The sequence below is a fragment of the Capsella rubella genome, unplaced genomic scaffold, assembly GCF_000375325.1.
Source record: "Capsella rubella cultivar Monte Gargano unplaced genomic scaffold, Caprub1_0 scaffold_3, whole genome shotgun sequence".
Taxonomy (NCBI): Eukaryota; Viridiplantae; Streptophyta; class Magnoliopsida; order Brassicales; family Brassicaceae; genus Capsella; species Capsella rubella.
The window spans coordinates 6,299,906-6,314,200 of NW_006238921.1; the positions used below are offsets into that span (position 1 = coordinate 6,299,906).

Here is a 14,295-nt window from a genome sequence, read left to right on the forward strand (position 1 = left end):
CCGCAAGTGAATAAAATTAGGGTGAGTTGGCAAACTAGTACGTTTTTGAAATATAATTATAAAGATAGTACATTTACTATTCATAATTAGCAAAATAGTACAATTTTACTATTTCAGATATCTGTACAGACAGACAACTGTACAATAACATATTATTGTACATCAAATATTTGTACAAAGAGAAACAACTACATATAAACATATTTACACATAAACAAATATACATATATAGACAAGAAAATATCTGTACACATACAATTATACGTATATATAGACCGTTGTACGGATGATTTTCCGTACATCGACACACAATTGTACATAAGGATAGATGGACGTATCAAAATTTGTTTGAAAAATCTTTGAAATTATTTTTTAAAAAATGCATATCAAATTATAGAGAAAAAAATATAGATTTTTATGTAATTGAAATTCTATAGAAAACAAATATATTTTGATGAATATTTTTAATTATTAGATTTAAGGGGTTTTTAATAGTGTCTAAATAGTGTCCAAATAGTAAAAATATATTAGTTTGCTAATAATGAATAGTAAATGTACTACTTCTACAATTATGTTTCAAAATGTACTAATTAATCCATAAAATTATTAATACCATTTTTAAAAAAAAAAATAGTAGGAGTATAATTAAGGAAGTATATATCGAGTTGAGATCCCATTTGTGTTATTTTATTACACATCTCCTCTTCACTCTCTTTCTCTTTGTCTCTCTCTCTACTACCTCTCTTACTCTGGTCTCCATTGTTCCGGCGATGTTCCAACACGCGCCTTCTCCCATTTCCCTCACCATCGTCTTCTTCTTCTTCTTTACCATTCTGTCAACCGTTTCGCCTAACCCGGAAACTGTCACCGTCCAGCCATTCCTGGTCAAATCATCCCCACCCGCTACCATACCCGCTTTCCCGGAGCAATCCGATTTCTCCGGCTGCCCTCTTGATTTACCAGAAGACCTCTTCCACGGCATCAAATCAGCCTGCACCGGCAAGAAGCTCCACAAGGGACGATGCTGCCCGGTTCTAGGCGCGTGGCTCTACTCTGCTTACTCAACCACTGCCCTGAGCCGTTCGATTTCCGCCGCCGCCGCCAGAAACGCTTCCTCCTCCCCGATGACGCAAGAAGACATGCCGTTGCTTCCCGATGACTCGGAGACTTGCGTCGACGGACTGGGGAAATCGCTGAGGCAGAGAGGGATTGAGCTCACCAGACCGAACGAAACTTGCGACGTCGTTTACTGCTATTGCGGAATCAGATTGCATCCGTTAAGCTGTTCAGATGCTTTTAGAGTGAACGATGAAGGGAGACTCGTCGGAGACGAGAGGGTTCATAGATTAGAGACTGATTGTTTGAGTGGAAGCCACAACAATGCTGATAGAGTATCTCCTCTGCTTGGCTGTAACAAGTGCTTGAACAGTCTCTACAAGGTAAAGTCACTAACTTTCCTATAACTAGCTGATGGATTCTGTTTGGATTCACTGTTAGAAGCTGTCATTGTGGAGTTCAAATCGAACTAGGATGTCTACAATAGTGAAATGTGTCTGCAGATAAATATAGTAACTTCAGATAATCTGCCAATGCCCTTTAGTGTTTTTTGGTGTTTTAGTGTTCTTTGGTGTTTTAGCAGCTGGTTTTGGTTTAGATGATAAAGAGCAGAGACAATGTTTTTGATGAGTAATGAGGAATCTGATCGACTAAGTTAGTTATCTCAGGTTTACTAGGTAGTCCAAAGGTAATCACTTTCCTTGACCCATTGATGATCTTTGTTCTTTGGTGTTTAAACAACACGTTAGGGTTTTACTTTATGAGTGAGTGAGGGTTGAGGAAGATATGGAATTATGTAGTCTAGGATTCTCTCCGATCTGGCCATCATCCATGGCGAATGGTAATTTGGGAAAAGTTTTGTTCTTTTGCTTTTTGTTCTTTTTCTATCTGACAAGTCTGACACACACATAGGCGTTTACAATAGCTTTGATCTTCACGCGCCATTTTGTCTTTTGATTTCATTCTTCTACTGTTCTACATCTTAATCACCAAACCCACCATAACTTAAAAAAGCTTAGCCACTAGCTTCCACCTTTCTACTTTCTAAACCCTCAAATCATTACTTTAGTCAATAGCAGCAAAACCAAAGCAAACTAAACACTTGTGGTTTCTGTTACTTTTTGCAGCTAAACCCGAAGAATACTTCAGGTACAAGAAACCCATCTAAGGAAGACCGAAACAGAACAGCAAAGATGCACAACAAAGATTGTGTCCTCATGGGTCTAACTTGGCTTCTCGCTAAGAACCGTACTGCTTACTTCCCTACTGTCACTTCCGTCCTCCGAGCCGTCATGCTCAACCAAGGCGGCGAGCCACGTTCATGTGCTCTCGGCAGCGACGGTATGCCTTTAGCCGTCGACTCTTCGGAATTCTCCAACGGCTCCGCAACTTCACTTCAGTATCCGCATAACTTGGTCAACTTCTTACTTTACAGCGTCATCACATTACTCTTACTAAGGCCGTCGTGATGACTTACGACTTACGGTGACTTGGTAATTGGATTTTGATCGTGATGTTGTGGGATGCTACGTGATTGGTTGATAGAAGTGGAAATTCAGATAGAAGAAAGAGAGGGCTTGGTTCTGTCTTTGTAAATTAGTATTTTGTTGTCGTTGTTGTTGTAGCCATGTTCTTTTATAACATTATTGGTCAATTAAATTCTGAGAAAAATCGCAATCCACAAATTTCAACGATATTTTGCGGTCATGTCAAAATTATATGAGCGGAATCAATCAAAGAACTGTATCAATCTTTTTTTTTGGAAGAGAAGAATAATAGAGAAAGGCATGTGAGTAATGGGGACGAGGTGGTGTGGCTGGTTTGAGAGAGACAGAGAGACTTGTGACAGCTTTGTTCTTATGTTTCCTTATCTTCTTCTTCTATAACACTAATAATACATTCATCATTCATCTCTATATATTATATTTTATATATGAACTGATAATGCGACCAAGAGATGTAAAAGCCCCACGACTGACACTTTTATTTTCTCATTCATTTTCATTCGTTAGAGATATTCACTTGAGAAAAGATTTATCACAGAGATATTTCACTTACCACTTGTGGCTGTGTTAGATAAGCCAGCCATTCACTAATGAGCCAATCAACTGCTACCGATTCATTTGACTTGGCAATATTGCAAAATCTAGCTGGTATGGGCTTAAATTACTGGCCCATGGGCCGCACATTCACCTCTTTTGGAAAACTATAATGCCCATTAGTCTAATAGACAAAGTGATTAGTAATATAAGGCTACACTTTACATTTTGTTGTGTTTATTAATCTGTTTGTGCCAGAGAAGTGAATGTTGTAACAATGATTATTATTATTACATTATCTTTTTCTTTTCTCAATAATTAAAAAGCCTAAACAAAACAGCTAATTGTGTCAAACAAAACTCAAAAAGACTCAAAACCGTCCTTGCCATTTACTTCGGCTGTGTGGTCTCTTCTTCTCGTGAAACCCAAAAGAAACCCACTCAAAAACGATCTCTGCAAAGTCTCTCGATTCTGATGGAGCTTTCCGAAACGTACGCCTGCGTTCCGTCGACGGAGAGGGGTCGAGGAATCCTGATCTCAGGTGACTCCAAGTCCGATAACATCCTCTACACTAATGGTCGATCCGTCGTGATGCTCGACCTCAACAACCCTTTAAAGGTCTCTATCTATGGCGAGCACGCTTACCCAGCTACTGTGGCGCGATACTCACCGAACGGAGAGTGGATCGCGTCGGGTGATGTGTCGGGGACTGTTAGAATCTGGGGGGCTTACAACGATCATGTGTTGAAGAAAGAGTTTAAGGTTTTGGCTGGTCGGATCGATGATCTTCAGTGGTCGGCTGATGGGATGAGGATTGTTGCTTCTGGTGATGGCAAAGGGAAATCTCTTGTTCGTGCTTTCATGTAAGTATCTTTGTTTGGCTCTTTGATTAAAAAAAATTGCTTTTGCAGTGCTTAGTTCTCGACGAAGTGAAGTGTGTTGACTTTGATTGATCGGACTAATTAAAGATCTTGTTTTCTCTGCTGGTGTTGCAATTGTTGAGTCGGATCAAGTCTCAGCTTATCAATCACATTGAACTGATCATTCATTTCTTCTTCACAATTTTGCTGGATCATTTGATGCCTAACGAGAGGTTCACTTCTTATTAGGTGGGATTCAGGATCAAATGTGGGAGAGTTTGATGGACATTCCAGGCGAGTTCTTAGCTGTGCTATCAAGCCAACCAGACCGTTCCGTATTGTAACTTGTGGGGAAGATTTTCTGGTGAATTTCTATGAAGGTCCTCCTTTCAAGTTCAAGCTCTCAAGCAGGTCAGATATTCTATTACTTTTGTTCCATTTCATCAAAGAGAAAAACTTTCTCTATCTGGTCAATTCCTTGCTTGTGTGAATTCGAATTGGTGTACGAGTTTTTTTTGTTTTTTTGGTCGACAGAGAGCATTCCAACTTTGTCAACTGTGTGAGGTTTGCACCAGATGGAAGTAAGTTTATTACTGTAAGTTCAGATAAAAAGGGAATTATATACGATGGAAAGACTTGTGAGAAACTTGGAGAACTCTCACCTGACGATGGGCATAAAGGTAGCATCTATGCAGTTAGCTGGAGTCCTGATGGAAAACAGGTACTTAGTTATGTCTGTTTCTGATTCTGTCATATTAGACTCAAAGTACATTAGGCTTCAATAGGGTCCATTGGAACTGCTTATGAAATTAACCGCTCTGACCCGCTTTAGTATATACAGTATATGCATGAGCTGTGGTCTAGAATTTTAAGAGTATATATGAATATTCAATGAGTTGTTCTTTATCCTTTAATTCTAGATTACATTTACATCAGGATTGATGCCTACATCTGTACTTACATGCTGTATTTGTTTGAATCATCAACCAGGTCCTCACTGTTTCTGCAGACAAGTCAGCCAAAGTATGGGATATATCAGACAACGGTAGCGGAACGTTGAAGACAACATTGAATTGTCCTGGATCATCAGGTGGAGTGGACGATATGCTTGTTGGGTGTCTGTGGCAGAACGATCATATTGTCACTGTTTCTCTAGGTGGCACAATCAGCATATTCTCAGCAAGCGATCTTGATAAATCCCCCTTTCAGTTTTCGGGGCACATGAAGAATGTCTCTTCCTTAGCTGTGTTCAAAGGAAACGCTGACTACATATTATCTGGTAGTTATGATGGTCTGATATGTAAATGGATGCTAGGCCGTGGTTTTAGCGGTAAATTGCAGCGGACACAGAACTCGCAAATAAAGTGCTTTGCTGCTCATGAAGAAGAGATTGTGACCTCTGGATATGACAATAAGGTAAATTGGTTCTCACTTCTAGTTTTTTTTCACATGTAGGACTTGTCACCTTGATTTCTGCATTGATCTGACTTTGGCATCTAGGGGAATGTCGAATGAATGTAAGTGAATGATGTTTTTTTTCCTGGATTATTGGCAATGCTAAAGAACAAATGCTCTCATTAAGACTTTGGAAGAATATACAAATAATCTTGTGGTTTATGGAAATTGAAAGAGCCATCACTGAATGCCAAATGGTCTTAACCTTTTGGGACTAGCAGTGACTATAATTATTATTTCGTAGGTTATCTAATTGGTTCTTTATAATTACTATTGAAGCAACTAATTCACGTTCCTTCACTATTTGATTCTGATTCAGATATCTAGGATTTCCTATAAAGACGATCAATGCGCAAACGAAGAGTCCATCGACATTGGAAATCAGCCAAATGATCTAAGCCTTGCACCACTTTCACCCGATCTCCTTCTGGTGACTTTTGAGTCAGGAGTTGTGTTTCTCCGTGGTGGGAAAGTAGTGTCAACCATCAACCTTGGGTTCACTGTCACTGCTTTGGCAGTAACACCTGATGGAACCGAAGCCATCGTCGGGGGCCAAGATGGTAAACTCCATCTGTATTCTATTAATGGCGACTCCCTCACCGAGGAAGCAGTTCTCGAGAAACACAGAGGCGCCATCAGTGTTATACGTTACTCTCCAGATCTCTCTATGTTTGCATCAGCTGATGTGAACAGAGAAGCTGTGGTGTGGGACAGAGTCTCCAGAGAGGTAATTAAGACCTTTCCCCATGAAATCTTGAACACAAACATTTGTCTTATATTGGTCTCTTTTTAAAACAGATGAAGCTCAAAAACATGTTGTACCATAGCGCCCGCATAAACTGCTTAGCTTGGTCTCCAAACAGCAGTATGGTCGCAACAGGATCATTGGACACCTGTGTGATTGTGTATGAAGTGGAAAAACCAGCTTCTTCAAGGATGACCATAAAAGGAGCTCACTTAGGAGGAGTGTATGGTCTGGGTTTTGCTGATGATTCCCATGTAGTGAGTTCTGGTGAAGATGCTTGTATCCGCGTCTGGAGCTTAACTCCGCAATAAAAAGACTTTTGAGGTAAAATAATATAAAAGATATCTTGTCTCTTTGGAAAGAGCTTCACCTACATTTGAAGGCTTTTGGATCTCCTCCCTTTGGTTGTGTTAATGTGTGTTGTGACTTGTGAGTGTCTTTTTGTCTGCATATCTTTTATCAAAAATTGAATTGCTCTGTTTTGTCTGAAATTGTGATCTTTTGTGGTCAATTTTTTTTAATTATCAGAAGATCACTGACTCGAGAGATTCTGTTTTTTTTTGGGCTGTATAATAGTATTATTTAATTACTTTCGTTTTTACCATTAAACAGAGGAGAATTTTCAATTAATTTATCTAATCTCACCAATTAATTAATTAATTACAATCAAGTATACATTTAGAAGAACCAACATTGATCCTCTCTCTCTCACAGACATAATTCACTCACATTCTCTGTCCCACAGCGGTGGCCTCTCACATGTTTCTTTTTCTCCTCCTCCTCTCCGCTTCCCGCTCCGGCGAACCTCCGTCTTCCGGAGATGGCGTCTCATTGGACACCGGCGATCTCAAAAGACAGAGCTTTCCGGAAGGGTTCTTGTTTGGAACGGCCACGTCAGCATATCAGGTCGAAGGCGAGACACACCAAGACGGTCGTGGCCCAAGTATTTGGGATGCCTTCGTCAAGATTCCTGGTTAATTTCACCGTCTATCTAATTATTACAAACTCACTTGACTGATTAATTCATCATTTCGATTTCTTTTGATATATATTAAAACAAAAACATAGGTAAGATTGCCAACAATGCCACGGCTGAGATAACAGTGGACCAATATCATCGTTACAAGGTACTAAAAACTACTACTAATCATAATATATTCTTAACGAATAATAATGTGTATATGTAGTTTACATTGGTGTTCAATGTTCGTGGAAATCACATTTCAGGAAGATATAGATTTGATGCAGAACCTCAACTTCGATGCCTATAGATTTTCCATTTCATGGTCCAGAATATTCCCTGGTATTATAATAACTGCCTAGTATATATAACTTAAATCACATTGCTTATATTTTTAGATCTAATTAAGATTGGTTTATATATAACTTCAAGCTTATGAAAACAGAGGGAACTGGTAAAATCAACTGGAATGGAGTTGCTTATTACAACAGTTTGATAGATTACTTGATCCAAAAAGGTATTACTCATTCTATATTTGTAGACACTTGATTTGACTTATTCTGTTGTTACTTTTTTTATAATGAACATCATCTAATTGTAAGGTATAAAACCGTATGCGAATCTGTACCACTACGATCTTCCTTTGGCTTTGGAACAAAAGTATCAAGGCCTCCTTAGTAAACAAGTAGTGTAAGCACCAATCTTCTTTCTTTAGTCTCTTACTTCAACATCCTCGAAAGTTCCAATCTAATGAGGTTATTTACAGGGAAGATTTTGCGGATTATGCAGAGTTTTGTTTCAAGACATTTGGAGATAGAGTGAAGAACTGGATGACCTTTAACGAGCCTCGTGTTGTAGCTGCTCTAGGTTATGATAACGGTATTTTCGCGCCCGGTAGATGCTCTAAAGCATTTGGAAACTGCACTGATGGAAACTCTGCTACTGAACCATACATTGTCGCCCATCACCTTATCTTGGCACACTCAGCAGCCGTCCAGAGATACCGCCAAAATTATCAGGTATGTAATAACCTTATAGGTTCTTTCAAGTTGTTTGTACTTTGTATGATATCAAACACCTAAATGATTACTAAAAGATCGAACCAATAAATATTCAGGAGAAACAAAAGGGAATGATTGGGATTTTACTAGATTTTGTTTGGTTCGAGCCACTTACAAGTAGTAAAGCAGACAATGACGCTGCTCAAAGAGCAAGAGACTTTCATGTTGGATGGTAAAGGTTCAAATTTTTAGCAATCTAAAAACTCATATACATTACCTTTATAGTTTTGGTGAGCTTATAAGAATATGTATTTTTTGAAGGTTTATTCACCCAATAGTGTATGGAGAGTACCCAAATACAATGCAAAACATCGTAAAAGAGAGGCTTCCCAAATTCACCGAGGAAGAAGTGAGAATGATGAAAGGTTCTATAGATTTCGTGGGGATAAACCAATACACGACTTATTTCATGTCAGATCCTAAAATAACCACGCCACCCAAGAATTTGGGTTATCAACAAGATTGGAACGTCGCTTTTAATTGTAAGTGTTCTAGTTCATATGTATATTTATCCGTTATGAATGATCTCGTCTTAAGTGACAATGTCAATGTGCAACATATTATATAAACCAAGCATACTGAGAGTTCTTAATCTATACACATGCAGATGCAAAGAATGGGACACCAATTGGTCCAAGGGTGAGACATATTTGCTTTCTGTTGTTTATTGTTGACTCTCTTTAATTACTAGTTGTGTGATTATCAATTGATCTAATTTTATTTAGGCATATTCGGAATGGTTATACAATGTACCATGGGGAATGTACAAGGCCTTGATGTACATTAAGGAACACTATGGTAACCCAACTATGATTCTCTCGGAAAATGGTATTCTAGCGATAAAGCCTTGAATTTAATCTTCTTCTTTTTTTTTGTTATATTTCTAATGCTATAACAGTGTTGAGTGTTAAAATTTGAATACAATCTTTATAGGTATGGATGATCCGGGCAACATCACTTTAGCTCAAGGACTGAATGACACAACGAGAATAAGTTATTATAGAGATTACTTAGCGCAGCTTAAAAAGGCAGTAGACGATGGAGCCAATGTAACTGGATATTTCGCGTGGTCATTGCTCGATAATTTCGAATGGTTATCAGGATATACCTCAAGGTTTGGAATTAATTAATGAATCTGTGTTGGATATATAATTCTTTCTGAGAAGAATTTTGTTTCTATGTTTTGATGACTTCTTTTTTCGAGTAGGTTTGGAATTGTCTATGTTGATTACAAGGACTTGAAGAGATACCCCAAGATGTCTGCGTTATGGTTCAAACAGCTACTGAAACGGGATAAAAACTGAGCTGAATGTGTCTATGAATGGATAGAATTGACTGTTGAAGAAACTATTGGTAGGGTCGTTTCGCCTATCTTTTGAGTTGTGATGATTGCGAGGTGAATATGAATAACTCGAGAACTCTCTCTTTGACACTTCAACATGTTCAAAAAAAGCAGCAGTAATTTCTTCATCTTCTATATATACACCTTGTAACTTTAATAATACGTGTGCATAATACACATAATTTTTAATATCATAATCATCCATTCATCCTCAATACAGTATTGCATCTTATATATGGGGGACGACATTAATTAGGAAATTACCAAAATATTGTCTGACACTGCGTGATCAATTTTTTGTTTCTTTTCTACGTTTAATGTTTGTATTTGAAACCTGATATAGTGATATTCAATCGTATAAGTATCACCTTTTATCAGAAGCATGTTTTGAGGATAATCTATAGATTCTATAGGGTAACTAATTAGAATATATACCTACCAAGCTCGTATATGCATGTATAATTATCCCTTTATCATAAAATATGTTGATGTTAATCCATTGCATGTAAAGGACAAAAAGGAATCATGATAAACTGTCGAGTTGTGACTGTTAGACTCAAGTAGCTCAACTCTGTAATCATTCCTTATACGACGCAAAATCTTATAACACGATTCACATCACATGTTTCTTCTTAGACAAACAACAAATCTTAGTTTAATTTCCGAATCATTATTTATGACAGCAATGGATATTTTAAGCCGCCTAACGAACGTTCTTTGAACTGTGTGAGCTATCAATTATTTTCTTGATTTCGTTCTTTGTTTTTATTCACTCGCCCGGTTGTGCTTTCGAGAGCTGTGCGAAGAATCAAGAAAAAATACGTTTTCACGTGAAGAGTGGGGGGGACAAGCTAGTCTAAGAAAATGGGGGCATGCATGGTCCACGAGGACTGAACTTGATGGATTGTGAATTGACCAGTGTGAGTGTGGCCTTGTTGGCTTCTGCCTTTGCACGTTTTTTCCCTTTGGCGCTTTACGGTTCGCGTGATGATTTTTCTCAAAATGTGGACCGGAACACGATAATTCACTTCCGGCCGTTCTTGTCTTTTTCCTTTTCTACTTCTTCTACGTTCATTATTCCGAAATCTGTATATATCAAGAAAATTCGGAAATAAATATCATCGGTTTTGAAAACAATTTCTGTAATCACACATTTCATTGCATCACAAGCAAACAAAAAGTGTCGGCGGACGCATGTTGGTTTGTGATATAAGTATACTTAAAAAGGGTTAATTTGGCCTTAATCATGTCTTCTGCGCACACACACTTATACACCAAAGAAAAAAAAAAGCAATCATGTCAAAGTTGCAACTTTTTTTACCCTTATATATCCCGAAAATTTAGGCTTTTAAACATGAAAAAAGTTTCGAGCAAGCGATCATGAAGTTACTACATTTCAAATTCTGATAAAATAATTAAATAAGAAATCTATAATTTTGGTAACAAATCTCATTTTGTGAAAAAAATCATATATAAATAACAGTATATCAAATATATTTGGTAAACAATCCAACTCTAAGTGACGAGACACTGAATGGTTTTGAAATCCTATTTGTTACCTTAAATCTCATACAGTATGTTTTAATAACATAGTTGGTTCATAATTATCCACATAAAAAACAAAGGCATAATCAAAAACGCCTATAAATAAATGTATCCTTAAGATCACACCAAACCAAACGGTCAAAACTCACTCACCATGAGACACCTCATCTCACCTCCATCTCCATGGCCTCTCCTTCTTCTCTTTCTCCTCCTCTCTCCTCTCACCTCCGGCGAATCCTCTCCGTCCAGACTAGATACCGGCGGTCTCAGTAGACAGAGTTTTCCAGAAGGATTCTTGTTCGGCACCGCCACCTCAGCTTATCAGGTCGAAGGCGAGACTCATCAAGATGGTCGTGGCCCTAGCATCTGGGACGCCTTCGTCAAGATTCCTGGTAATTTTTACACTCTCAACTGTTTAATTTAATCATATGATGATTAATTAGTTAATGCTTTCTTTAACAACTACTTAACACAGGGACTATCGCCAAGAATGCCACCGCTGAGATAACAGTGGACCAGTATCACCGTTACAAGGTACTAAACTACGTACTAATCTTGAAGATTTTAACATATATGTATATATTATATATATAATTTTTGAATCGTAATTTCAATTGTGATACATTTTGATTTACACATTTCAGGAAGATGTGGACTTGATGAAAAAACTCAACTTCGATGCTTACAGATTTTCCATTTCATGGTCCAGAATATTCCCTGGTATTATTAAGTAAAAAAAAATCATATATGGTTTAGATTTGTTTTGTTAATTAAGATTAGTGTATATAGTGATTTTAAACTTGTGAATGCAGAGGGAACCGGTAAAGTCAACTGGAAAGGAGTTGCTTATTACAATAGATTGATCGATTACTTGGTCCAAAAAGGTATCAAAATCATAACGTTTCTTATAAAGCTGGTTTTGATTGTAATTGTGTGACAAACTTAATTTAATGCTTAATTAGGGATTACACCTTATGCAAATCTGTACCACTACGATCTTCCATTGGCTTTGGAAAAGAAGTATAAAGGCTTGCTTGGTAGACAAGTAGTGTAAGCACCAACCTTTTTCAAAGCTATATATGTATTCTTTTAATTTTGTGGTCTCCGTTACAAACTTGGATTCTGCAAAATTTGCAGGGAAGATTTTGCGGATTATGCAGAGTTTTGTTTCAAGACATTTGGAGATAGAGTGAAGAATTGGATGACGTTCAACGAGCCGCGTGTTGTAGCTGCTCTAGGTTATGACAATGGTATTTTTGCGCCTGGTAGATGCTCCAAAGCATTTGGAAATTGCACTGAAGGAAACTCCGCGACCGAGCCATACATTGTTTCACATCACCTTATCTTGGCCCACGCAGCAGCAGCCCAAAGATACCGCAAATATTACCAAGTAAACAAATAACTTCTAATATGCATGTTTTCTTGATGTGATATGATGAAATAAACCTATATGACTCTTTTGCTAGACAAACTCATTTCGTTTTTAATTCCTTGAAATTTTCAGGCCAAACAAAAGGGAAGAATTGGGATACTTTTAGATTTTGTTTGGTATGAGCCGCTTACTAGAAGTAAAGCAGATAATTATGCAGCTCAAAGAGCAAGAGACTTCCATATCGGATGGTAAATGTTCAAACTCTTTTTTACATATAAAAAAAAACTCATAATTTACCATCAAAATGGTAGTGAGCTTATAGAATTAATATCTTTTTGTGTTTTCGGGTAATGTTGTAAGGTTTATTCACCCAATAGTATATGGAGAGTATCCAAAGACAATGCAGAACATTGTGAAAGAGAGACTTCCAAAATTCACAGCGGACGAAGTGAAAATGGTGAAAGGTTCAATAGATTTCGTGGGAATAAACCAATACACGACTTATTACATGTCCGAACCGCATCCCACCACTAAATCTAAGGATTTGGGTTATCAACAAGATTGGAACGTAGAGTTTGGCTGTAAGTTTTTTTTGGAGTATTCACCATTGAATATGTAAATTTTTGGATTCCTTTTCGATATTGATTTTGACAAAAAGTTAATTTATTCACTTGCAGTTGCTAAGTTGGGGAAGCCAATTGGTTCAAGGGTGAGTTATATAGATGCTATTTCCGCTAGTTAATCACTATGTAACTAAGCGAACAATGAATTAAACGATTAATTTTATAGGCTTACTCGAAATGGCTATACAACGTACCATGGGGAATGTACAAGGCCTTGATGTACATGAAGGAACGTTACGGCAACCCAACAATGATTCTCTCTGAAAACGGTATTTAAGAAGCAAGTTTTTTTTGTTGGTTTGTTTTGTTATATTTCCAGGATTAATAGAGAGTTGTTTTTAATAAATGGTTATGGAACATGTTTTATAGGTATGGATGATCCTGGAAACGTGACTCTAGCTCAAGGGCTACATGACACGACGAGAATAAAGTATTATAGAGATTACTTAACCAACCTTAAGAAAGCTAGGGATGATGGAGCCAATGTGGTTGGATATTTTGCGTGGTCTTTGCTTGATAACTTCGAATGGTTATCAGGATATACTTCAAGGTAAGCTAGCTAGTTAAAAAAATCTACATTGTACCAATATATTATGATATTTTAGAATTTTAAAAGTGATACTAATATTTGTTTCATTTTATTGTATAGGTTCGGGATCGTCTATGTTGATTACACAACCTTAAAGAGGTACCCAAAGATGTCAGCTCAATGGTTTAGGAAACTTCTAAAACGAAACAAGAAGTGATATTCCCAATGTGTCCATGGATGGTTTTAGATTCTAAAAAGGGTTGGATTGATCGTTGAATAAAATAACAGTTACTTTTGGTTATCTTGAAGGGAGCAGTGAATTGTACCTTGGAATTACTCTTAAGTTTCTTCAACTTTTCAATGGAAATAAAAAAAAAAGTTTTAAGTGGTAATGGATTTTTCATTCTGCATCCTTGTACAAGGTTGTACATCGACCGGGATATCCGAGTTTTAAGCTTTATATGTTATCCAACACGAGTAATTACAAATGGACACTCAGTACATGATCCATTACTAAAACAAGTTCTTGGGAGTAGTCATGGCTTTGTGTTACATTCTCATAGTCGATTTTTTTCAACTCAAAGTTGCAATTTGCAAAGCATAGAGTTCTTCTTAAATTGACGAAATTACCCTTTTATTTTAAACTAAACAAAGCACGCTAACGCGAGAACAATGCAAGGACATATCGGTCATTTAAACAAGCGACA

The 14,295-nt window shown here is 37.3% G+C and overlaps 4 protein-coding genes across 6 annotated transcripts; all 4 read left to right on the top strand.

The window, feature by feature from the left end:
- Nucleotides 1-700: 700 nt before the first annotated feature.
- LOC17893250 (uncharacterized GPI-anchored protein At4g28100) lies at nt 701-2,752 on the top strand. Its single transcript, XM_006297812.2, has 2 exons — nt 701-1,439; nt 2,184-2,752. Exons 1-2 carry the CDS (start codon nt 771-773, stop codon nt 2,523-2,525), a joined length of 1,011 nt encoding a protein of 336 aa, XP_006297874.2. The 5' UTR covers nt 701-770; the 3' UTR covers nt 2,526-2,752.
- Nucleotides 2,753-3,458: 706 nt separating this feature from the next.
- On the top strand, nt 3,459-6,764 carry LOC17892167 (actin-interacting protein 1-2). The gene is made up of 6 exons (XM_006297186.2): nt 3,459-3,958; nt 4,205-4,366; nt 4,490-4,676; nt 4,946-5,371; nt 5,730-6,137; nt 6,209-6,764. Exons 1-6 carry the CDS (start codon nt 3,570-3,572, stop codon nt 6,464-6,466), a joined length of 1,830 nt encoding a protein of 609 aa, XP_006297248.1. The 5' UTR covers nt 3,459-3,569; the 3' UTR covers nt 6,467-6,764.
- A 121-nt stretch (nt 6,765-6,885) lies between these two features.
- On the top strand, nt 6,886-9,734 carry LOC17893414 (beta-glucosidase 43). Of its 3 annotated transcripts, XM_023785605.1 has the most exons (12): nt 6,886-7,128; nt 7,224-7,282; nt 7,383-7,458; nt 7,562-7,633; nt 7,719-7,806; nt 7,883-8,135; nt 8,234-8,349; nt 8,439-8,659; nt 8,785-8,816; nt 8,903-9,005; nt 9,111-9,291; nt 9,385-9,734. In XM_023785605.1, exons 1-12 carry the CDS (start codon nt 6,915-6,917, stop codon nt 9,479-9,481), a joined length of 1,512 nt encoding a protein of 503 aa, XP_023641373.1. In that variant the 5' UTR covers nt 6,886-6,914; the 3' UTR covers nt 9,482-9,734. The 3 variants fall into 3 exon arrangements, with proteins under 3 accessions (XP_023641373.1, XP_023641374.1, XP_023641375.1); XM_023785606.1 differs by lacking the exon at nt 6,886-7,128 and having other exon boundaries at nt 7,549-7,633; XM_023785607.1 differs by lacking the exons at nt 6,886-7,128; nt 7,224-7,282; nt 7,383-7,458; nt 7,562-7,633 and having other exon boundaries at nt 7,726-7,806; nt 7,906-8,135.
- A 1,330-nt stretch (nt 9,735-11,064) lies between these two features.
- Nucleotides 11,065-14,016, top strand: LOC17893733 (beta-glucosidase 44). The gene is made up of 12 exons (XM_006297401.2): nt 11,065-11,456; nt 11,540-11,598; nt 11,709-11,784; nt 11,877-11,948; nt 12,027-12,114; nt 12,202-12,454; nt 12,569-12,684; nt 12,797-13,017; nt 13,114-13,145; nt 13,226-13,328; nt 13,429-13,609; nt 13,709-14,016. The coding sequence occupies exons 1-12, from the start codon at nt 11,219-11,221 to the stop codon at nt 13,803-13,805; spliced, it is 1,536 nt and encodes a 511-aa protein (XP_006297463.1). The 5' UTR covers nt 11,065-11,218; the 3' UTR covers nt 13,806-14,016.
- Nucleotides 14,017-14,295: the final 279 nt, after the last annotated feature.